The 22,466-nt window shown below is 44.2% G+C and overlaps 2 protein-coding genes across 2 annotated transcripts; both read right to left on the bottom strand.

Annotated features, from left to right (window-relative positions):
• Positions 1-2,478: 2,478 nt before the first annotated feature.
• Positions 2,479-6,648, bottom strand: LOC140256340 (tubulin alpha-2 chain). The gene is made up of 5 exons (XM_072344806.1): positions 6,468-6,648; positions 5,551-5,764; positions 4,723-4,871; positions 3,631-4,311; positions 2,479-2,772 (listed from the first exon to the last, which is right to left on the bottom strand). Exons 1-5 carry the CDS (start codon positions 6,468-6,470, stop codon positions 2,479-2,481), a joined length of 1,341 nt encoding a protein of 446 aa, XP_072200907.1. The 5' UTR covers positions 6,471-6,648.
• Positions 6,649-7,388: 740 nt separating this feature from the next.
• PEX26 (peroxisomal biogenesis factor 26) lies at positions 7,389-14,262 on the bottom strand. Its single transcript, XM_072344821.1, has 5 exons — positions 13,579-14,262; positions 13,151-13,291; positions 11,993-12,306; positions 10,808-10,954; positions 7,389-10,199 (listed from the first exon to the last, which is right to left on the bottom strand). Exons 1-5 carry the CDS (start codon positions 13,830-13,832, stop codon positions 10,096-10,098), a joined length of 960 nt encoding a protein of 319 aa, XP_072200922.1. The 5' UTR covers positions 13,833-14,262; the 3' UTR covers positions 7,389-10,095.
• Positions 14,263-22,466: the final 8,204 nt, after the last annotated feature.

The raw sequence follows: 22,466 nt of genomic DNA, 5'->3' as shown, positions 1-22,466 counted from the left end.
CCCTCTCCTCTCTTGTGTACAGGCAGTGAGAGCACCTCTTGAAATCAGTGTTAATATAACAGTTGCCCACCTCACTTGTCCAGGACCCGCAGACTCAGTAATCTTTGGTGCCCCACTGAGCAGAGTCTGGGTCGTTTCTCACTGGTCGAACACTTCTGGGGAGGATGGTGTGCTATACAATAACAACACAGAAGAATGCTACTATCAAAATCAGCCTCTTTGAGGTTTTCTGTGCTTTGTTTTGTTTTTTAATGAAAAACCAACAGCAAAAAAACCCTCAACCCTCACAAAAAATCCATCTCTGTTTTTCTCTACTTAAAAACAGACACTTCTCTGAAAACAGCATTTTCAATAACCCGGAGCTTAGAGTTTAAATAAAGGAACACAAAGTACTTCTCGGGATACAGTTTCAAAAGTTATTTCTTTCTTTTTATGTATTTAATAAAAAATGGCCATATGTAACATTTCCATATATGTTGTAAATCCTAGAATTAGGTACAGAATTGTTTCCTATAGCGTTGCAATTTCAGAACAAGTTTCCAATATAAAGACTGTAGCAGGAATGCTCAGCCACAGCCCAAAACAGAGATTGAGCGCCCAGTGGGAAGGCAGGGCCAACCCAGGGGAGCTCAGGTGCATGCAGGGCACCTGAGTTACTGGAAGGGGTAGAGCCAGGATCCACCCCTTCACAGACCTCAATTAAGGGTTGGCAGGGGAGATGGGAATGCCTCTTGTTGAAGGTTACTACCTACCTGAGGCCTTCCAAAGGTAGGCAGCTCTTTTCCTTTATTTCTGTGTCCATGGCAGCTGCTTTTTGAGCTTGTTCTCATTTGTTGTAGCCAAAGGCTTTGCCACCCTGCTATTATCATCCCACCATAGCATTACAAAGACCAATGTTGTTCATTTTGCAGGTTAAAAAGGCGGTCTATGTCAGTGATGTTTCTGGTTATGATGTTTCCATGGTAGAGGTGCTGGAACTTGATGATCCTTGAGGTCCTTTCCAACCCAGGCCATTCTATGATGTATGCTTTTCTTTAGATTTTAGTTGTATATGATGTGTATATGTTTCAGGTAAAACACTTTTTTTTTCCAGAGAAATTTATTTATTAAAGATCACTAATAAATCTAGCATTACAGTGGTATTGTGGTATATATTAAAAGACTTTGTTCTGTCCTCCATCCTTCCCAGGATGTCTCTTCATCGGAGTTAAGGGAAACCTGCCAGATAAGCATGAGCACGTAAGCAAGTTGGACATACGTGGTGATACCAGCACAGCAGGCTTATTGTCTTGTTTCAGGTGTTATTCACACACAGGGCTGCTTGGCAGTTACCCCCAAACAGTTATGATTTGCTTTACCTTCTATTACCTTTCCTCTGCCTTTCTTAAATAGATGCCCAAGCCATCCATTTTTCCCCACTGTCCCTGTTCTCCTGATTTTATACTTCCATTTGGTGATGCCAGCTTTAGCTAATACCCAAGGTAAGCCAACACTCCTTTTGCTTAGTATTCATTAGTATGAAATAAAGACTGAGAAGGGTGAGAAACATCCCTTTGCATAGTGTCTGTAGTAATTGCAGGGGACATCTGGAAGCAACAGAACACCTCAAGTAGTATTACACGTGCATGATTGTATCTCTGCGTTGAATAAATGACAGTATAGAAAACAAGAGGGGATTCTTAGTTCTACAAGTAAAATTCCTTTCAGGATATGCTAGCAAAAAGTAGGATGTGTGTTGCCTCTAAAAGCAAAGTGAATAATGATCAGCTGATGATGTATCCCACGCTTACTGTCTTGTGATTCAGCAGTGAACTCACCCTGTTTACAGTCTAATAAAATGGCAATGAACTTAGAATTAATCATAGAATCACGGAACACCTTGGGTTGGAAGGGACCTTGAATCCCATCCAGTTTGGGCTCAACTCTCTTCTGTGGGACAGCCAGCAGCTCAGGCTTCCCAAGGCCCCATCCAGCCTGGCCTTGAATGTCTTCAGGGATGGGGCACATACAGCTTCTCTGGGCAGCCTGTGCCAGGGTCTCACCACCACTGCAGTAGCTTTTAAAAACCTCTTTTAAAACCTTTTTTGTTTAAAGGTTTTAAAACTTCTTGTCCTATCACCCCCTGTGAAAAGTCCCTCTCCATCTCTCCTGGAAGACCCTTCAAGCCACTATAAGGTCTCCCCGGAGCTTTCTCTTCACCAGGTTGAACAAGCAGAGCTCCTGCAGCCTCTTTTTGTAGGAGGGGGTGCTCCAGCCCTCTGATCATCTTCATAGTCTCATCTGGACCTGCTACAACAGCTCTGCATCCTTCTTGTGCTAGAGGCCCTGTGCCGGACACAGTACTGCAGGTGGGGCCAGAAACATACTGTGTGTGAGACAAGCAAAAAGGTAGCCATATGAAATAAGGAGACACAGACAATCTTATGCACAGAGAAAAACAAAGCATTTTATGCGCAGGAAAAAAAGGCACGGTGAACATTAAGAGTCCCCTGCCTCATTTTCATCTTCAAATGAGTCAGTTGCCACTTCATCGTAGTCCTTCTCCAGGGCTGCCAGGTCCTCTCGAGCCTCTGCAAATTCTCCTTCCTCCATGCCTTCACTTACATACCAATGCACAAAGGCTCTCTTGGCATACATAAGATCAAACTTGTGGTCAAGCCTGGCCCAGGCCTCTGCAATGGCTGTGGTGTTGCTGAGCATGCAGACTGCTCGCTGAACCTGGGCTAGGTCACCCCCTGGTGTAGGTATGGGTGGCTGATAGTTGATCCCAACCTGCAAACAGCGGATAAAATGGTTTCATTAAAAAAAGAGTTAAACAAGTAGGCTATTGTAGTGGAAATGCTGAGTCACAGCCTGAACCACTGATTGAGCACCTGGTGGGAAGGCAGGGCCAGCCCAGGGAAGCTCAGGTGCATGCATTGTATCTGAGTGACCTGAGGGTGTGGAGCCACCCTTTCTCAGACCTCATTTAAGGCTTGGCAGTGGACACAAAGGCATCTTGCTGGAGATTCCTGCCTAAATGAGACCTTCCAAAGGAAAGCAATTTTTCTTCCTTTGTTTCTGTATCCTAGGCTTCTGCACTTGGGCTTGTCCTCATTTGCTGCAGCTTTGGATTGTGTCACCCTGCTATTATTGCTGTACTTCCCCATCATGTTTTAGCATTATGGTTACAATAGGTTAAGAAAACTGTTAAGGCTTAGAAAGCTGTAAATCACTGGTCAGGAGAAGGAAAAGAGGTAAGGAAAGATCCTGACTGGGACAGTAAGTTAAGTTAAGTCTTAAGTCACTCAATGTACTGTTTTGAGTGCAAATCAATTTCTAGTCTCAAAAGCTTGAATAGGACTAAGTGTAGAAACTCTATAATGCAGTTTCTTTAAGTTTAAAGATTTATAGGGTCCACATCCTCCTGTTACTAAGCATAAAAATACTACATATGCTTGCACTTGTTTCAGTACTTAGGAGTCTCTGTCTATGGGATGCCTGAAGGAGGGTTGGAGCTCAGTTATACCATTATAGCTTTCTTAGGTACCTTATTTTCACAAGCGAAAAGCATGCAAGATCTAAAGCTTAAAATACAATATTTCAGCTAGACTGATCTTGCCCTTAAAAAGAAACTCATGATATTCTCACCTTGAAGCCTGTCGGACACCAGTCAACAAATTGAAGTGTCCTGTTGGTCTTGATGGCAGCAATTGCTACATTGACGTCTTTGGGAACTACATCACCACGATAGAGCATGCAGCAAGCCATGTACTTCCCTTGTTGTGGGTCACACTTCACCATCTGGTTGTTGGGCTCAAAGCAGGAGCTGGTGATTTCAGCCACTGAAAGCTGCTCGTGATATGCCTTGTCAGAAGAGATGATGGGGGCGTAGGTCACCAAGGGGAAGTGGATGCGTGGGAAGGGCACCAGGTTTGTCTGGAATTCTGTCAGATCCACGTTGAGGGCACCATCAAAGCGCAGCGATGCGGTGATGGAGGAGACAATCTGGCTGATCAGGCGATTGAGGTTAGTGTACGTTGGGCGCTCAATGTCTAGGTTTCGGTGGCAGATGTCATATATAGCCTCATTGTCCACCATGAAGACACAATCCGAATGTTCCAGGGTGGTATGTGTGCTGAGTACAGAATTGTAGGGTTCCACCACGGCACTGGAGGCCTGAGGAGCTGGGTAGATGGCAAACTCTAGTTTTGACTTCTTTCCATATTCCACAGAGAGGCGCTCCATCAGCAAAGAGGTAAAGCCAGAGCCGGTGCCCCCTCCAAAGCTGTGGAAGATGAGGAATCCCTGCAGTCCGGAACAGGCATCAGCCTGAAGGCCAACAGGAAAAAGGGAAGAGTAAGTGAATGTATCTTCAAATTACACTCAGATAGAAATAGCAACCCCCAAAACCAACGCACAGTAAGGGCATCAGCAGTTTTTTCCAGAAAAAACTCCCATAGCCTGTAAATCTCAGGCTGGAATATCACTAGAATAATATTGTTGGGTTTTTTGGTTTGGTTTTTTTGTCAGTATAACAATGGTACATCAATATTTTATATTTTCCACTTAAGTCTTCATTAATTTGAAACCTAAGGTAGGACATGGAAGAACTGTAATGCTCTGTTCTGAGCTCATAACAATATCGAAAGCAAAATCAGAGCTGCTCTCAAAAATATGCATTACATGTTTCTTTCACTTCTCATCCATCAACAGCCTTCCTTCCATTCTAATATTGCATACCAGTTTGCGGATGCGATCTGAGACCATGTCAACTTTGTCTTTGCCAACGGTGTAGTGGCCACGTGCATAATTATTTGCAGCATCTTCTTTTCCAGTGATCAGCTGTTCTGGGTGGAAAAGCTGCCGGTAGGTGCCAGTTCGTACTTCATCTGAACAAGAGAAAAAAAGAATTATAAGCTTAGAATTAAAAGAGATGGTTCACCAAAGTTAATAATGTTTGCAAAACAAATGGAGTGCTTTATGTTGGCGAACGTTAAGTACTGAAGTAATGAGCAGTATCTGGGATGGTCTCAGTTTTGAGAAGAATTGGGCTCCTAGCTGAGTGTAAACGGTTGTGCTGTACCAATAAATTAATTGAGTAGATGAGGTTTGTGCCACGGTGTGATAAAATTTCAGCTCTTCCAAATGAGCAGATGTAGATTCATCAGAAGCTTCAGGGGAATTATTAGAAGAGACCTGCAGGAGTAAAACATCTTTCAGGACACTCCTGCTTCGTGATTCATGTTCCTGTTTTCCATGTGAATGTGAAGAAAACAAAGTTTTATTTAAAAAAGTTAAATTGTACTCAACCAGTGTGGCTTTAGGCAGTAGAAATCTTTTCATTTTAATATTATTTAAAGCATCCATGACAGAGTGTAGTTAGTTTTCATCTTTTCATTGAGAGTCGCATCCTTTAATGATACTTGCTATTAAAACCTCTAAATGTGTCAGTTCTATGTGGATGCTGGGATCATCCCTGAAGGTGAAGACAGGCCATTCAGTGGTCTGAGCTTTGGCAAATGGAAGGGTTAATTCATTTCAGTTTTCCAGGATTAATTCTATACTGACCTACTACAGTTGGCTCCAAGTCCACCATAATAGCTCGGGGCACGTATTTACTCATGCTCGTCTCTCTGAAAAATGTGGCAAAAGAGTCATCGCTGCTGGGTGGGTCGCTGAAGGTGCCATCTGGCTGAATGCAATGTTCCAGGCAGAAGAGTTCCCAGCACGCATTGCCAATTTGAACTCCAGCTTGGCCAATGTGGACAGAGATACACTCGCGCTGAAATGGAAGGACAAGGGAGATGTGTGAGAAGAAACAGTTAATGCCCTAATAGTCTATACACTGATCATACATGAAACCTCAACCAAAGATTACAACATTTTCCACCAGTCTGGAATCAAGGAAAAATATTCCAATGCTTATTTAAAAACAGTATAGTAGTATACAGTTTCAAACCTAGGTTTGCTACTGTGTTCCATTGAAGTCGTACACAAATAGGTTAAAGCTCCTCTTAATAGCTGCAGGTCTGAGGTAGTCCAAAAGCAATTTTGAGACTCTGGTTGTTTAAGAAGGTGATGTCTTTAATGAAAGAAGAGTTGTTAAGGCCAGTTTGAGTATCTAGCTTGAATGCCAGAATTTAACATGGAAAAATACAAGCGAAGACACAGCTCTGTCTAGGGTCTGTGTGCTTGAGGGGGAGCAAGGAACAAACACTAATAGTGACTCCCTAATATTAACCTTACAAGAGGTTGTGGGGAATCTCTTCGTTACTCAAGGATGTTTTTTCAAGCCAAGCTTGAAAACCATTATTAAGGTTCACCTGACCTCTCAAATGAGAACTCCTTGAGCTCAGTACAGGAATTACAGTTCTTTCCTGGTTCCATAAATCTTCCCCCTGTCCTTCAGATCTTTTTCAGACTACAGAAAAACGAAGGCCCAACTCTTTGCTCATTATCTGATAAAATAACCATTCTTTTGTTACCATGGTTCCTCCTGTGTGCTTCCTTTCTTGATGGGAAGGAGAAGCTTTGGTTACTGATGTTCCTGCTGCTGTTCAAGCAACCTGGTGCAAGGGAGGGTTGGCATTCATGCTTTGCTAGTTGGGACCCTGTGGTGTCACAGTGTGGGAGAAGAGGTCACAGTTTCTCCTTGGCAACTGTCCCGCTGCACCCACCCACCTGTTACATCACAGCCAGTTTTCACCCAGCCCTACAGTCTGCTCCTAAGCAAATCTTCTCGGTTTATTTTCTGTACCGAATGGTAGTTTAAAAAAAAAAAAAAAAAGTTGTAGCTGGTATTTCTAAGCAGAATGTAACAGATGTGTCGTTCAATAACTGTTTCCTTCATCGAAACACAACTGGTGAATCTGCTACTGATAACTCGTTTTTAAGTATTTTTATCACTTCTGAATTCCTTAGTCCTTCCAAAAGGTGGCTTTATTTTCACGTTTTGTCCTTGTGACAACAGAGGCTCCGCGCCAGCGTTACATCAACAGTCAAGTTGCTCAAGTTCCAGTGATCAAAATGAGCTGGGGAGCAGGTTGGACTATGAGGAATTCTACCTGGCCAACTGTTTGGTTGTCTGTGGGCAAAGTCCATGGGATTATCTTCTTTCCTCCTTCTCTTTGCAGCATCCCTTCAGCTGGTTATAGACAACTGTTCTTCAATCCTCCACCTGCCTACGCTGTAGGCTCATGAAAGTTCTTTGCATCCAGTTAGAGGATGCTAGAACAAAAAAAAAAGCAGAATATTTGCTGTTACATCTGGAGATACCAGTTTGCATGCACGTGGCAAGCACAAATATCCTCTCTGAACAAGCCTTAAGTGGTAGGATTCCAATGGAATTAACACAACTGCATCTTTTCCCTCCACGATACATTAACAATGCAAAGAAAAACAAAGAACAAGACAAGTACCAGGCACTTTATTCTCAGTAGTTCTGATCTTGTTCATCCCAAAGTACACAGAAACACTAAAATATATTCTATATATATATATATATATATATTGCATCTTTCACAGAAAGTAATTACTTTCTGAACTCCCATGAAAATGCAGACACGTAAATCTCTACTTAATTAGCAAGTCTGCTACCTGATTCCAATATATTTGTACAATGAGGACACACATGAAACATTTCCAGAACCTATTTCAAGGCTCTACAGCATCAATACATTAAATGCTAAAGCTTTGATACACTTCATCACAGCACAAATAAGCAACTCTACAAAGAGGTAAATAAGTAGTCATTTTATTGTGAAAATGAAATATTGCAGGTTTAGCATTCATTGCAAAAAAAGAAAGATTGGTTGTTTCTGCCTTCATCCCTCTCATGGAGAGCTAAACACAGTTCAAATCCAGTATCAGTAGCACTCAAAAGACGTGGAGGTTGCTAACGTACCAATAAAAACAAGTTGGGGTTCTGGTAAATGAATGGCTATGATATTTAACAGAGCTCTACACATGACATATGGTCTGCCCTCTGAACCCAGTCCCCATAATGCAGCTCTGCCATTTAACTGGAAGTAACAGAAATCGAGATATAAAACGTGGTTGTTAGCTGAATGGTCAGGTATTGCTTAGAATTTAGTCTGACTTCAAAGGTAAATTTATTGTTTCATGAACTGGTTTACCAAGTCTTTAGAGCAAGGTCTTGCAACTAGGTGGCCAGTAGATGCAGTCAATTTCTGGAAGAACTCAACTCCAGCCAGACCCTCTGTGTTGGATTCTGCCTGGTTTTCCACCAAGCGCTGGCTGCAGGGAAGCGTGGCTACACTGAGAGTTAGATTACATAAATCATCTAGCAGTATCAAGAACTGCTCCTCCCTGTATACACAGTATATGATAAATATATATTTTTAATTTGGTGAAGCATTGTGTGCTACTTGTCCAGGCATTAAGTCCAACTGGAGATAAAAATTCCAGGGGAGAGAGGATAGGAATGTCTTGTACTTCCAATTTTTTGTTTACCTGAGATAACTAGGTAAGGTGATGACTGCTTTCTGCATTCATGGGTGCCCCGCTTTATCTCACACTAACACCAGAGTACTTCTCTATCAGGATAACTCAAGAACAATCAAGACAGAGCATGACTTTTAGCAGTAAAGACACAGACGTTTCCAAGTAGCCTGGTAGGCTGCAAAGTGACAGAGCACACAACAGGCTGCTATCCTTGTAAAGAAAACTGAAATAGCCACTACCTGTGCAGAGCTATTGCTAGGAACAAATGATTGATTTCAAGGAGGCTACCATGGTAAGATGCTGCAGTGGGACCTATATTGGCTACTTTATACAGGCTTGGTGTGTTGCATAGAAACTGCCCACCAAAAAGGAGGCTTTGTTTCTGTATGGCGGGCGTTGGTCAGCCTGAATCACCTTGGCAAAGATGCTGGGATAGCTGGCTACATTTGCCACATGGCTCTAACTTGTTTTCTCCTGCACACATGCAGCATGTTAGAAGCAATCCTGAAATGGTGCTCTCTCCCTTGGCACTTACTCACTGTCAATCAATGGGAATTAATTGTTCTCCTGCAGACCTCCAATCTCTGTCCCAGGTGATCAGAAACAGCATCAGCCTGATAAGACCTTCTGTAAAAACAGTAACTTTCTTGCCACTGCTGTGGGGATCTCAGAGTTTCTACCAAACAATTGTTTGCTCTGAATGACAGAGCATTGCTGAATGGTTACCATGTAAACTAGGACTTTATGGGCATAGGAGGAAGGTTTCTAGACATACTAGGACTTGATGACATCTTCATAAACGAAGCGAGAGGTAGGGAAAGAGTAAAACAATGCAACAAGCTCAGTGGTTCAACTAGACAACAATAATGTGGAACATAATTTAAAAAAATAATAAATGTCATTACCAGTGGCACAGGCTCCTACAGATTACCATGCACCAGGCAAGCACAAGGTACTGTCATCCGCATTTTTAAGATCTGTAGGTGCAGCACAACAGTACTTGTAGCACACCACCTAGGCCTTCTGCCATAGATATGATTAAAATCAAGAGCGCCTGTATGAGGAGGCATCAGTCACAAGAGAAACCATGGTGTTCGAAACACAACATGCTTCATTTCCTGCAGTGTTTTTTCTCCCATGTGCTTGTCCTCAGCCCCATGTCAAAAGAACTGGGATCTGAGATGTCATCAGGCTCAACAGAATGTTCCGCCTAATTACTCTGTTGCTTTTAACATTCCTGATTCCAGGAATACTGTTTCAGCTGTTCAGGGAACTGCATCGTATGTGCAAGGATGCAACCATCTTCCAAACAGGCATCATGCTTCATAACTGTCTACGCAACTCTCACTCAAGAGCCACACCCAAAGTAAAGTGTTTCAAAAGGAGGATCTTAATTAGTTGTAGGTTACAAAAGGAGTGGCTTCACTCTGGTGTTGGACAGAATGGTGCTGAATAGCCAAAGTAATGTCAGGAATACTCGGCATGGCTTCAGAATTAATACACGACCAATCCCTGTCTGAAAGAAGGAGAGGACCACTTCACAGGAGATCACAGGTGGTCATCTGCACTAGGACACTGATTTCAAAGGTCCTTGAAGAACTTCATAAAGTCCTCAAGACAAGCTGACATAGGAGCAGAGGCAGAAGACATTTAGTCTTGAATTGGAGGCCTGTGGATTGGAGACAACACAGCTGCCCAAGCCTGTCGGAAGAGCTGCACCAGTTTGCAAATGAACGGCAGGGATGTAGGAGAAGCTGCAGAGCAAAACAAAGAGCAAAATAGTTCTACCCTTTGAAACAGACCAAACATATTAAGAAAGGACTAATTCAACTACAGTTAATGGAAACCTAGATGTCTTATTTCCTTCTGTTCAGTTCAGTACTCGGGCCCTCACCTGGATGCTTTCAGACCCTCTCTGCTCCTTTGCCTAGCAAGGTTTTTTCAGTATTTTCCAACACATAATTTTCAGCACAGCTATGGAGCACCTGCCACCCAGCAGAAGGGGCATCTCCAGGTATGAAAAACATGCAATCCCTCCACACCCCAGAAGCCTCTGTATCACACAACCAGCCCATTCTTCAGAGGTCAGGCAGTGGAACAGGCTGCCCAGGGAGGTGGTTGAGTCAGCATCCCTGCAGGTGTTCAAGAAACATATAGACGTTGTACTAAGGGACGTGGTTTAGTGAGGAAATACCGGTGGTAGGTAGATGGTTGGATGGATGATCTTGAAGGCCTTTTCCAACCTCAATGATTCTATGCCAGCTTCAGCCATCACTTGTAAGTTCTCTATATCCACAATTAAATCTTAAAATATATATATATATATAAAATAAAAAAAAATTGAGAGATCTTAATACTTTACCTGGGTCTAATCTCACCACTACCAGGTATAGCAGAAAAGTAGCCAAGAGCATCTTTTTATAAGGAAGTAAATAGAAATGGCTTGACATGGACCTCAGTGTTCTTCGTAGCAACGTCAGCATAGTCAAGAGCTTTTGGGACAGAGCACCTAAAACACAGAACAGAAAAGCTGTTGGGGCAAAGTAAAATAGATTAAAACAATCACACAGATACTAAGAAATTAATACTAATAAGACCCCGTTCTTAGTTTGATTACATGAGAGGTGTTTTCCATGTTCTGTTTTGGTTGATTATGGTCTTTTTTGTTGTCGATTCTACACAGAGAACAAAGAATAGAGTTTTGTAATATTATTTGTTACGCTCATTTTGCATATGAATTTATACCACAGTAGTGCCTGCTTCTCTCCTGGGATTTAAAGTGATTTACAGTGCTGGAGAAGCAGAGATTTAAATGCCAGATGTGGCTTCTTCTATGTGGGCCTCACCACTAACAGAAGACAGAGAAGCAGTAAACATGCTTTATAACTGTCAGTAAACAAATCACTATTTCCTTCTGTGCTACCCTGTATGAATTCCTCAAGGCTGGTAAGGTCTAACACTAGTATTAATACAGACTTAATACTTGCTATTCTTTGTAATTAATGCATGAACACAATTGGTCAGGTAATCTGTTAAAGCCAGATGTGAAGAGTCAATGCACAATATGCAACTGTATTTGAACTGAAACCATCAAGTCATTTAAGAAAATTCAGAAAAAGCAAGGGCACAACTGGTAAAATAAAGCACTGCTTCTTTCCTAAGCTGCAGGTCTCAACCTGGTTTCAAAGATCAAGAAATGAGAGAGCTTCAGTGATCACAGGGCTTGTGAACAGCTTTCGTTTTTGGAACATCCTTCCGCTCTCTTAATGTACCAGTGACAGTTTGCTGTCCATACACAGTCCAAAGCCTTGAGTGGTTGATAAAGCCACGTCATCAATAGCGCTAGGGCACAAGCAGACTTTCTGGGATGGACCATCACACATTACAATGAAAAGAGCAGACAGTTAATCAGTTAATGACACAGAATGCATGGATGTTGATGACCATTCACAGTCCGGATGGAACTATTCTGGTAATCTTTAGGATATGTGCACCTCTAAACCTTGAAATTTCATAGAGGAGTACAAAAAGCAGAGGGAAAGCCTACCCAAAACAGTCTCTGTTGCTTTGTCTTCCTGCTTATCATGAGTTGAGTGCATTTCTTCCTGTTGAGTCCACTGACATCGCTTTTCACAAATGGTCTCAACAAATGCCAGCTTCTGCTCACTGTCGAGAACATCACAGCTGTACACAAGCTCTTCTGCCCCCTCAAATCGGCCAAGTGGAAGCAGCACATGCAGCAGATAGAGCTCCAGCAACGAAACATACTCAGGGAGGCTCTTATTGGTTTGGTCCCTCAGCCAGGCACTGCCAACCTCCAGCATCACTTGGGGCTCTCTCACTTTGCTGTATAAAAGGATACTGCAACACAGGAAAGAAATATTAGAAGGTAATAACTCTGTGCAGTTTGAGACAGTCGGCACTTCCCATGAAGACAGGTGCCAATGTTTACACCTGGGGCACAGAGATTTCCCAGAGGAACAATTCTCCCTTAGAGTTTTGCACTTTATCCCCTTAAAGTTGGTTGAATAAATACAGAAATACAGCCTTGCTTTTTATTTGTTGTTTTTCATTCTGAGAACAGGCCTGCCCCAAGTTCCACTTTCATCCTCACAGCACATGAAGTGAGAATACCAGTAATTATTCAAGCCTGGCCTATTAAGTAATTAATACTTGTTAAGGGCTTGGAGAATCAGCCCTATGAGGAGAGACTAAGGAAGCTGGGGCTGTTTAGTCTGAGGAAGAGGAGGCTGAGGGGAGACCTTATTGCTGTCTTCCAGTACCTGAAAGGTTCTTACAGTGAGAGTGGGGCAGGTCTATTCTCACTACTGACTTGTGACAGGACGAGGGGAAATGGCCTCAAGTTGCGCCAGGGCAAGTTTAGGTTGGATATTAGAAAGAACTTCTTTACAGAAAGGGTGGTTAGGTACTGGAATGGGCTCCCCAAGGAGGTGGTTGAATCGCCATCCCTGGATGTGTTTAAGAGCCGCTTGGATGTGGTACTCAGGGATATGATTTAGCAGAGGTTTGTTGTTGTGGTATTGTTTTGTGGTTGTTTTTTAAGAGATAGGCTACTGGTTAGGCTGCGGTTGGACTTGATGATCTTCAAGGTCTTTTCCAACCTGAGTAATTCTATGATTCTATGATTCTATGATTATTCAATCTAATCAATGCCGGCCCTCTGTGCAAGGCAGCCCGCACTCACCACAGCTCCAGGATTTTTGGAGGCAGCTGCTCAGGGAGATGGTAGTACTGCAGGACCCAAGACAGAACTTCTCTCCACCGGTTCATCTCAGCCAGCGCCTGAATGCCCACCACACAAAGGGAGCATTTCACTTCCGCACAACTGTTAAAACAAAACAGGGCTTCTTAGAACCACGTTATCCACCCCTATGAGCTACACCCCTGCTTTGTAGTTTTCTGCCAGCCGTTTGCCCTTCCTTTCCCTGTCCCCCTGCCCCCTCCCACCGCCCAAACAACGGGAATTCAGGACACCCGGGCAGGTGCACGCACGCAGCCCCTCTCTCTAGCAGCAAGCACTGCTGGCATCCACACGCTTCCTATCTACACTCAAACCGGAGTTCCCAACGCAAGGAGCGGCACAACGACGCACGGAGCCCGCTCGGCTCGCACCTGTCAGAGCCGGGCGCGGGGCCCAGGCTGCCGCAGCCCGCCTCGCAGCGCTCCAGGGCGGAGGCGAAGTCCCGCTGCAACACCAGCAACTCCGCCGCCTCCTCCAGCAGAGAGGCCGCCTGCGCCGAAGCCGGGGACCAGGCCGGCGGCCCGTCGCCCGTGGCGGCTGCTGGAGGGCTGACGGGAGGGCTCTCGCCGCCCGGCCCGAGCCCTGCCACCTGCTGCCCGCCCGGCTCCGGCTCCGGCGCCGCCATCGCTTCCCGGGGCCCTCCTCTCCAGCCGGGAAGCCAAGCCGTAGGAGATCCCCGACGCCGCCGCCTCACCGCAGCGGAAGGGCCGCCCCCGGCCGATACGTCCTCCGACCCGCCGCCCGTCGGGAAACGTAGTCCGGCCGCGAGCTCCCCGCGGAAGAGTCGGTTAAAAACGGCTTCTCCCAGGGTCCGACGAGCCGCGGTTAAACGCTGTGGTGCCAGGACGGGTTGCAAGGGGTTGGGCGTGGGGCCAAAGGGCTGAGGGCAGGATTTGTGTTTGCTACCCCGGAGATTGCAGTCTGTTTGGTAAAGCCTGCTTTGCGCTGCAATATAGGCTGGTTTCTGATGAAATCCGGGTACGGAGCTATGTGAGAATTATGAGAGCTGTTGGCCCAGCAGCACCATGGAGATCCGTGCCGCCCAGCAATGCCACAGGCTTTTGTACCTGCGTGAGACATTTGCTCAGGGTGTTGAGATGTCTCTGGTTTTGCTTCAGTACCACGCGTTCATGGAATCACAGAATCACTAAGGTTTGGAAAAGACCACGAAGATCATCCGGTCTGACCATCAGCCCATCCCCGCCATGCCCACCGACCATGGGACCGACAGGGACCTCTGTGCCACATCCACACGGTTCTGGAACACCCTGTGGGATGGTGATTCCACCACCGCCCTGACCAGCCTGTGCCAATGCAGAACCACTCCAGAGAACAAAGATTTCCTAATACCCAGCTAGAACCTCCCCCAGCGCAATTTAACTGCAATAGGACAAGAGGGAATGGCCCGGCGACAGCCATTGCCTTTCCCGTCGAGACCACCAGGTGTCACCAGCCACAAGCATGTCGGCCTGCCCAGATCAGTTTTTAAGTGCAGGAGGTGGTTGCTGTGAAGTGAGGCAGTACAGCCGTAGTCCATTGGTTTTCCTTGCCAGCGGGAGGAGGGCTTTGGGGTGGCAAGGAGCCGAGCGCTCTTTGCTCACGGCTGATGCAATTTGCTAGTGGGGTGGGTACACACCTTTCTCTCCTCAAAGTATGTTCCCCTGAGATCTCTTAGCCAGAGAGCTTGCTGCTTCAGGCGGCTGAAGCTATGAAATGGAGTTGGGTAATAGTAACAGCATCTCCGCTGGTTCTGCACAGCAGCAATATAAAATGCGTCGCATTCTTATTTAGCTGATATTTGGAGGCAGTAGGGTGTCCTAATTGCAAAATAACTATTGCACTCTGAAAGCCCTCTTCATAAAATGAATCTCTACAGGAAGAGACACGATTTATTACGCTACTTTTTGCAATGCTGGTCCACTAGTAATTAAAAAAAACACATATACTAATGCAAAGCATTGAAGAGTGAAGCATGAGTTTAAAAGGGGAGCTTCTATGTCAGAAGAAGGTGCAGGGAGTCTCATTGCTCCCGCTGCTTGCTCCCTGGGTGCTGCTTGCATGGACAAGCACCCACAGCAGCACCTTCGGCAGAGCATGTCGGTTTGTGCGCTGTGCTGCAGGCTGTGGAAGGGGCCCCACGCATGTTAAGCCAGAGGCACAGCGCAGAGACTGTGCAGAACGCAGGGCCCAGCAGCTAAGCAAAGGCAGAGATAAAAGCTTTATGGATTTCTGTGACCGTTGCTTGGCTCTTGCAATTGGGAAAACAACATTCCTTTTTGGGAACTACAAGTCCCAAAGTGCACTGTGGGAAGACTCTGGCTTGTACCAGCCAGTGCCCAGCACAAATTCCCTAATATGGATAAGGAATCAATTTTGAAAAAGCCTCGCACTCACCGAATGATCCTCACTGAGATTCTGAAAAGGAGCGAGACAGCATGAAAAGGAGGTGAGTCTGCACACACAAAGATTTGCTTCAGAAACATCTCTTGGGGAGAGCAGCCAGGAATATTCTGTTGTTTAGAAGGAGGGCGCAGCGCTGCCTGGGTGACAGCGGAGCTGGCTGCTGTGGCGATGGAAGGGACTTTGGAAAGGGAATTGTTGTTTCAGGTGGGAAAACAGCAGCAGGGGCAGCTGTGCTGTGGGGTGAGTCAGATCCCGCTTCCTTGCAGATGATCTTTATTAATAAAGGACTGTGGAAAGGACACGTGAGCTGCAACAACAGTGTGTTTCTTTGGAGGCAGAGAAGGGCAGCGGAGAGATGGGAGATGCACTAAGCAGCACAGCTGTGTGAGTTGTGGGGCTGTTGACTAAGAAACTAAAGCAGCTTTGTAATAATAATTATTATTATTTAAAATTATTATTATTATTATGGGTCAACTTAATGTCTCTGTAAGGTATGGTGTGTTTTTGTACTTCACCGCTCTTCCTAGAGGGGACAGTGTGGTGCCTTGAAGTCCAAACCCTGGCAAGTCTCTGGCCTGCAAATGACAGTAACTCAGTTACAGAACTTCAGGAGCAATTACCTGTGTTACTGGCGATTGGTTAACAAGCTAAATGAAACTGTTCTGCCACAGAACCATCCCGGGAGAGACGAGGAGTGCTGAATCCCCAGCCCAGGCCTGCGACCTCTCACAGCTGGTTGTAAAAGCAGGAGCTGTGCCAGGCCATGGAGATGCATGTGGCAGTTTAGAATGGTAAACTGAGCTATCATATGGAGCTCAATGCTTAATAAGAATGGTGCTGTTTTTCCAGCTTTCGCTAAGTGCAAATGGTGTAAACTGTTTTTAAGGCTGTAAGAGTCACTCTTGTACCTGGACTCACCTATACAGCCGTGCAATATCACTACAAAAATACTAGACGAGGTTAATGTGTTTGGCTGCATCTTGCTTCCTGGATAACAATCTCTAGTAACCAGAAAAGCTAAATTCAAGCAAATCTGCTGTCAGTGACAGGTAAGAGAGGAAGGACTTCACTGTGGATTTTGCTCTGTGTGGTGGGTGAGCCAGGCCTCAGCACATCTGCTCCAAAATCTAGGGTTTTTGGTTGTGGTCATCCTGATTTTATAGAAGAGAAGAAAGGGGATGAGGTACAGAAGAGCCTTGTTTGTATTTCATCAGCTGTTAATGTACATGTTGCTCTCTTCTTCTCCCCCAGAGCAGTTCAAGGAGAGTTTAGAGTTACAGGCACCTGTAACAAGGCCTCCTGGGGTAAATCGCCTCAAGTATTAATCCAGATCTGACCAGCATGCGGTCACAGGGCCAGGGGCGCTCGCTGGCAGTCACTCCTTTCTGTGGTCTCTTCTGTGTCAGTAGGCTGTTAATATGGGATTAGCAGCATTAAGGAGACCAGGAGCTAGAAACAATGAGGCCTTCTGACTTGATTTGAACACCTTTACACCCATATAAAAACAAAGAGCAGAGTCACACATTATATAAAGGCATCGTAAACACAGCTGAAGAAAGGACATTCTCTAGGAAAACTGTGTTGTTTTTGCAGAATGTTGTAGCTATTTATAAAGCAACGAGGTCCCAGCATGCAGCACTGTCCCTTGCACCACATGTTTTTGTTTGGGTTTGGCTAGGCCATTACACACCAGAACCTGTAATTCGCTTGTAATTTCCCTGAGCAGCGCATCCCTATTAAACACAAAAGTAGCTGGCCGCAGTTCCCTTCAGTTCACCTGGGCTCTGGGCTCCCTCTGGCTCCTGGCAGGCTGTCGTTAGAGCCCTTGGATGTGTGAAAATGAGCACTGTCTTGTTGAGCACCAATAAGCCAGCCAAGCATGACCTTCTGCTTTCTTATTTTACTTAGTATGGGACAGAATCAAACCTGTTGTTTGAAACCTAGAACTAGTAAGTGGCGCCTCACCTGCTTTTGAGATCGCCTGCTGATGCTCCTAGTTACTGGTTTTTAAAACACTAACCTATTATACTGGCCTTACGAAAACCCATATAAATAACAGGCAAAGATGGAGGAAGACAAGAGAGAAAACTATGGAGGTAATCATAGTCACAGTCCAATTGGGGGATATCACATGACATTAAAGTATGAGCAAATTCCTGTTTTAACCTTCATCAGAGACACAAACACTGTGTCAAGTGCAAACACTGGAAACCAGAAAACTGGAAACACAGAGTTGTTTTCCTAACTTGTAGTAACTTGTGTTTTTCTCATATGATGGCGGAGGGTTTCCGAAGCAAAGGTCAATTTTTAATTATGCTTTTTTCTTTGTTCCATATCAAACAAAATGCCAGACTTGGCAGAACAGCAAAGTATAACAGCTGTTATACTTTTTCTTTAGCTGTTACCAGTATAATAGTAATAATTGGTGCTGGGTGGGGCATTTCATCACGGTAAGGTGAGCCATTCATTTAAAAGCCTCAGGCTTCTTTTCTGCAACCAGTTATTACCTGTGAGAAAATACTGAAGGCTGTCACCAGCGTGGGTCAGTTAAATCCTGTTTGCCTGCTACTGCTTCTCTCCAATCACTGATTCAGAATTGCGTGCCCTTCTAACTGTTCATATCTCAGAGTCCCGCCTGCTGAAATCAGTTGTTATCCATAAAATCTCTTTCTTTCCTCTTTTTTTCAAAAGTAAACGATGTGCTCTCCTAGCTGGGAGAAACGCTTGACAATGGGAATCCTGGAGATACTGACACCATATGGCAAATAAGAAAAAATTCTTCTCTCAAATCACAACATCTTAAACTAGCTTTGTAGCTTCTCAGTACTTGGGTTTTTATCAGTATTTGTCAGATATTCGTCCTTCATTTTGAATGCAAGTTTGCTACAACCTCCTGATAATTATCACTGTAAACAGGCCCTGCATGTTCAGCGTTGTGAAGTGGAAATTGCAGAAAATGTCACAGACGTTTGCAAACTCTTTTACACCTCAGCATGCTGGACCTGGTTCTTATTTGGCCAAATCTTGCGATGCTCACACAGGCTGTAATTAGATGTTATTTTAGGAAAGCCAGCAGTGCTGCAGGTTGCTCAGTAACAGCATCTTCGGTTCTCAAGACCATCAGCTGAGAAGGGGCTGCTCACTGATGCAGCCCATGTCTTGTGTTTCAGGGCAAATGTGCTGCTGCACTTTCCTCCAGCACTTGGGCTGTGGCAGGGAGTCAGTCAGGGCTTCACTGCTTAACGGTTTGCTCACAAACTTGATATATTAATTAAGAAGCTGTTACTTTTTTTTGTTTTGTCTCTAAGCTTTTTTACGTAGGTAATGAAAAAGCAACAACTCTTTTTATGGTAGGATTTTTCGCCTCCTTTTGAAGATCTGTGTACTATTTTAGAACATTACTGGGTTGAGAGGTATGGTCATAGTTTGTATAAAGTTAATGCCTAGGGCATTATATTGCCTCCTATTTCTGCTGCAAATTAATGTTCTCTTTCTCTCTGTCCATTTCTTGCTGGACCTTCTCGTCTTTCTCAGCCGCGTCATAGCAGTACTGGATGGAGACAAACGTAGGATTAGGTGTCTAATTAGTTTATGTTGCCTTAAACATGCTTGTTTACTACTTGGCACTGGGGGAAGGGCAGCCCAGAACCTGACCGCTGTCTCTCCTTTAAAAGCATCCTGAGCCTGGGCAGACAGGAAAGAAAGGCCAGAATTTTCAACTGCTTTTTTGTTCTGCATGCCTGCATGCAGAGAAAGTTGAAAACAGCCTGTATTACTAAATATGAAATAATTTCTCATTTAGGGTTAGATCCAAAATATTTATTTCCAAACAGTGACTCAATGTAGACAGTCTGAAAGAACTTGTTTGAATTGTTATGGAAAAGCTAATAAACTACAATTAATATGTTTTGAAACTCTTCCATAGATCTGAACAGTTGCATTTTAAGTATTTTTGGTTTAGCCAAAGTGAACTTTAAGCTATAACTTTCTTGCCTCTCATTGCAGTCGTCCTTTGGCAAATCTAGCTGGGGAATTCAGCATGGTGTTCCCACCATGAATGATTTTCACCTCAGACCAGTGCTGGCTCATCTGTGGAGAGCAATAACACAACAGTTTGTTAGTTCTTGTCAACTAATTCACTGCAAAGTCAGTGGTTGCTATTAAGCTGCTGCTGAGAAGAGTTTGGACCAGGCTGGCTTTTGGACTCTGCACTGAGGTGCTCACAAGATCTTTTCCATCATCTCCAGTGTGGGAGCAGCTTGGCTGTGGAGAGAAGAGCTTTGGAGAACAGCAAGAACGCTCCGTGGAGGACAAGCTGTGAGCACAGGGAAGGCAGGGGCAGTGCCCTCTGAGCAGGGTGCAGTCACATCTTTGGGATCCAAAGAGGGTTGGAAACATTGAGCGCTGATAACAGCCTTCATCAACAGCATGAGACAAGGCATGGTGATGTATTAGGTTCAGGGTCCATGCCAGGAGCAGCTGGAGATAAGACTGCAACACAGGTCCAAGGTCTACTCAGAAGATAGAGACTAGGCCTCAGACGTGCACAGTTACAACACAACGTACATTATTAGGCCAGATGTGGGTGCCCAGGATGGAGCTTAAATGGAACTCCTATCTCTGGATTGCAGAGAGGAAGGGGCAGGGTGAGAGCCCTAGCTGAGGCTGGTCAGGGCACTGAAGGTATGTTAGTGCCCATGGGGATGGAAAAAATAACCTCCTAAGCTGTTCCCAGTGTTTCCAGAATGGCTGAAAAACCATATGAATGCAGGCTTTTAAAACCAACTTTATTGATTTGTAAACTTGTACAAGTGTCTTGATTTAGCTAAACATTAAAAGTGTCCCGAGTAGGCACACATGAAGCATTTGAATTAATTCAAGTCATTTGAGATGTAGAGTTAATTGAATAGAAATTTCATCCTATGAAGTTTCTCTGAACATCTTCTCAGTTAATGTCATTGTCTTTACTGCCCTGGAGAAAGTGTATTAGTTTTGTAGTTTATCATAGAATTGTTAAGGTTGGAAAAGACTTCTAAGATCATCCAGTCCAACAAGTATGCTGCACTTGTACATACTAGAAAACTACTCAAGTACTAAATAATGGAAATGAGACCCCTGCATAAACATTGATTAGTCTTGCAGGGATGGCAACTTGGATGTCTTCTGCCAGAGCCTGGGAACTTAGTTTTAGTACTCAGTGATAGAAAGCACCTGCCCTCACATTTATCATGCAGTATATTTGTGAGGAAGCACTAGAAGGGTAGTAGACAGGGGAAGATTACAGTTGCCTGCTGGAGTGTTAGGCTGGTACAGGAACAACCAAGTTGTTAGGGTGGAGGCCAGTGTAACACAGGCCCCTGTAGCATGTGGAAAGTTAAGAGAAATAGGCAGATCAGGGGGTAGTGGCTAGTTGAAAAGGGAGAGTGCCTGAAAAGAAGTGGCTGCTGATAGTTTTCACAATTGGAAACAGAGCGATAAGTAGCTCAAATGTGTAATTTGTGCTCAGGAACACTTATCCATGCCAGGACTCAGCATCTTGTATTTCTCGTATTTCTCATGTAACATTAAGCAGTAGTTAACATTCCCTAACAATAATCCTATTCCAAGCTCCCCTTGCAAGATTCTCTCAAGCCAAAAGGTGTGTTCACCAGAAGAAACTCAGTATTAGAGAGATACTTAGATAATTTTAGAAGATGGAATCAGAGAATACTAAATCCCCAAATAAACTGACTTGCAAAATAGTCTTAGCTCTGTAAGTCATTACCAAAAATTGGGCTGGAAGCATTAAAACACTTTGCATTATGTGCACAAAATTTGTGCCATCATCTTCCAAACCACTGCTTTTTGTTTTCCAAGTTTGCTGTGATCAAAGCTGGCTCTGTGTTCTCACTGCTCATGTGACAGCTGAAGATTCAGACTGGCCAGAAATAGGACAATCATGGGACTCAGTCTCTAGAGCTGCCTGAATTGTAAGGGTAGAAAAGAACTGTGAAGCATACTAGGCTGCCTTCACTTTGCTCAGCAAGTCAGAGGTTAACAAAGAACCTTATTCTTTGAAAAGATAATTGACAGTGAAAACAAGTCAACCATCCCACAGCTAAGCCCTGGAGATCATCAATTTTCATGAACAATAGCCAATGATGTTCAGGATTCACTGAGTTAAGTGGTTAATCCTATACAGAAAGCTGCATCCCTAATGGCATTTAAATGGGGGGAATCCACCCAATTTGCCCCCTAGAGGATTGCTTCCTGCTGTTACACTGATGGATATGCTTATAAATACCGTGGTAGTCATCAACAGATAATATCTTGAAGAGCTGAAAAGCCTCTTTCTATTAAATGATACATTGATCTTCATGAAACAGCAATAGCCCAGTTAATGAGCCATGGAAACCAGTCTGCTGTTTTTTGCAGAGTGCTGTAGCAAAATGTAAGGAAGTTCCATATATTGCTTCCTTCTTCATTTAGTAAAGGAATCTGAACTCTTCTCTACAGTTCCTTTCTTCTTCCCATCCATCCCCAGTAAGCCTGCTTCCTTGCCTTCTGATCACGAAATACAAAAGCAAATCAACGTCCTCTTACTGTATACTGATCCGACCTTAGTGTTTGCTCATTAGAAGTCCATCAATCATAACAGCACAAACTGGCAGTTCTCTTTGTGTAAAGCAGTACCCTACACAGCTGCTGAGAACCCAGCTTATGTTCCTTCTCCAGTGCAGGTGGACAGACAGACAGACAAACTTCAGCAATCACTGCTGTTCGTCCTCACCTATTTTTTTCCACCTTCATGCTTTCAGCACAAGTACTCACAGTCCTGTTTGTTTTGTTTTGTTTTGTTTTGTTTTGTTTTGTTTTC

The sequence above is a fragment of the Excalfactoria chinensis genome, chromosome 1 (assembly GCF_039878825.1).
Source record: "Excalfactoria chinensis isolate bCotChi1 chromosome 1, bCotChi1.hap2, whole genome shotgun sequence".
NCBI classification, from domain to species: domain Eukaryota; kingdom Metazoa; phylum Chordata; class Aves; order Galliformes; family Phasianidae; genus Excalfactoria; species Excalfactoria chinensis.
This window is presented reverse-complemented; position numbering and strand designations above follow the sequence as displayed.

Coding starts and splice junctions, on each gene's coding strand:
- LOC140256340 (XM_072344806.1), bottom strand. Junction 4,872..5,550: donor CTTGGAGCCAACTGTAGTAG/GTCAGTATAGAA, acceptor TCTCTTGTTCAG/ATGAAGTACGAACTGGCACC. Junction 4,312..4,722: donor CAGATCGCATCCGCAAACTG/GTATGCAATATT, acceptor GTTGGCCTTCAG/GCTGATGCCTGTTCCGGACT.
- PEX26 (XM_072344821.1), bottom strand. CDS start 13,832: ATGGCGGCGCCGGAGCCGGAGCCGGGCGGGCAGCAGGTGGCAGGGCTC. Junction 12,307..13,150: donor CCAAAAATCCTGGAGCTGTG/GTGAGTGCGGGC, acceptor CCTGTGTTGCAG/TATCCTTTTATACAGCAAAG. Junction 10,955..11,992: donor AGCAACAGAGACTGTTTTGG/GTAGGCTTTCCC, acceptor TCTGTGTTTTAG/GTGCTCTGTCCCAAAAGCTC.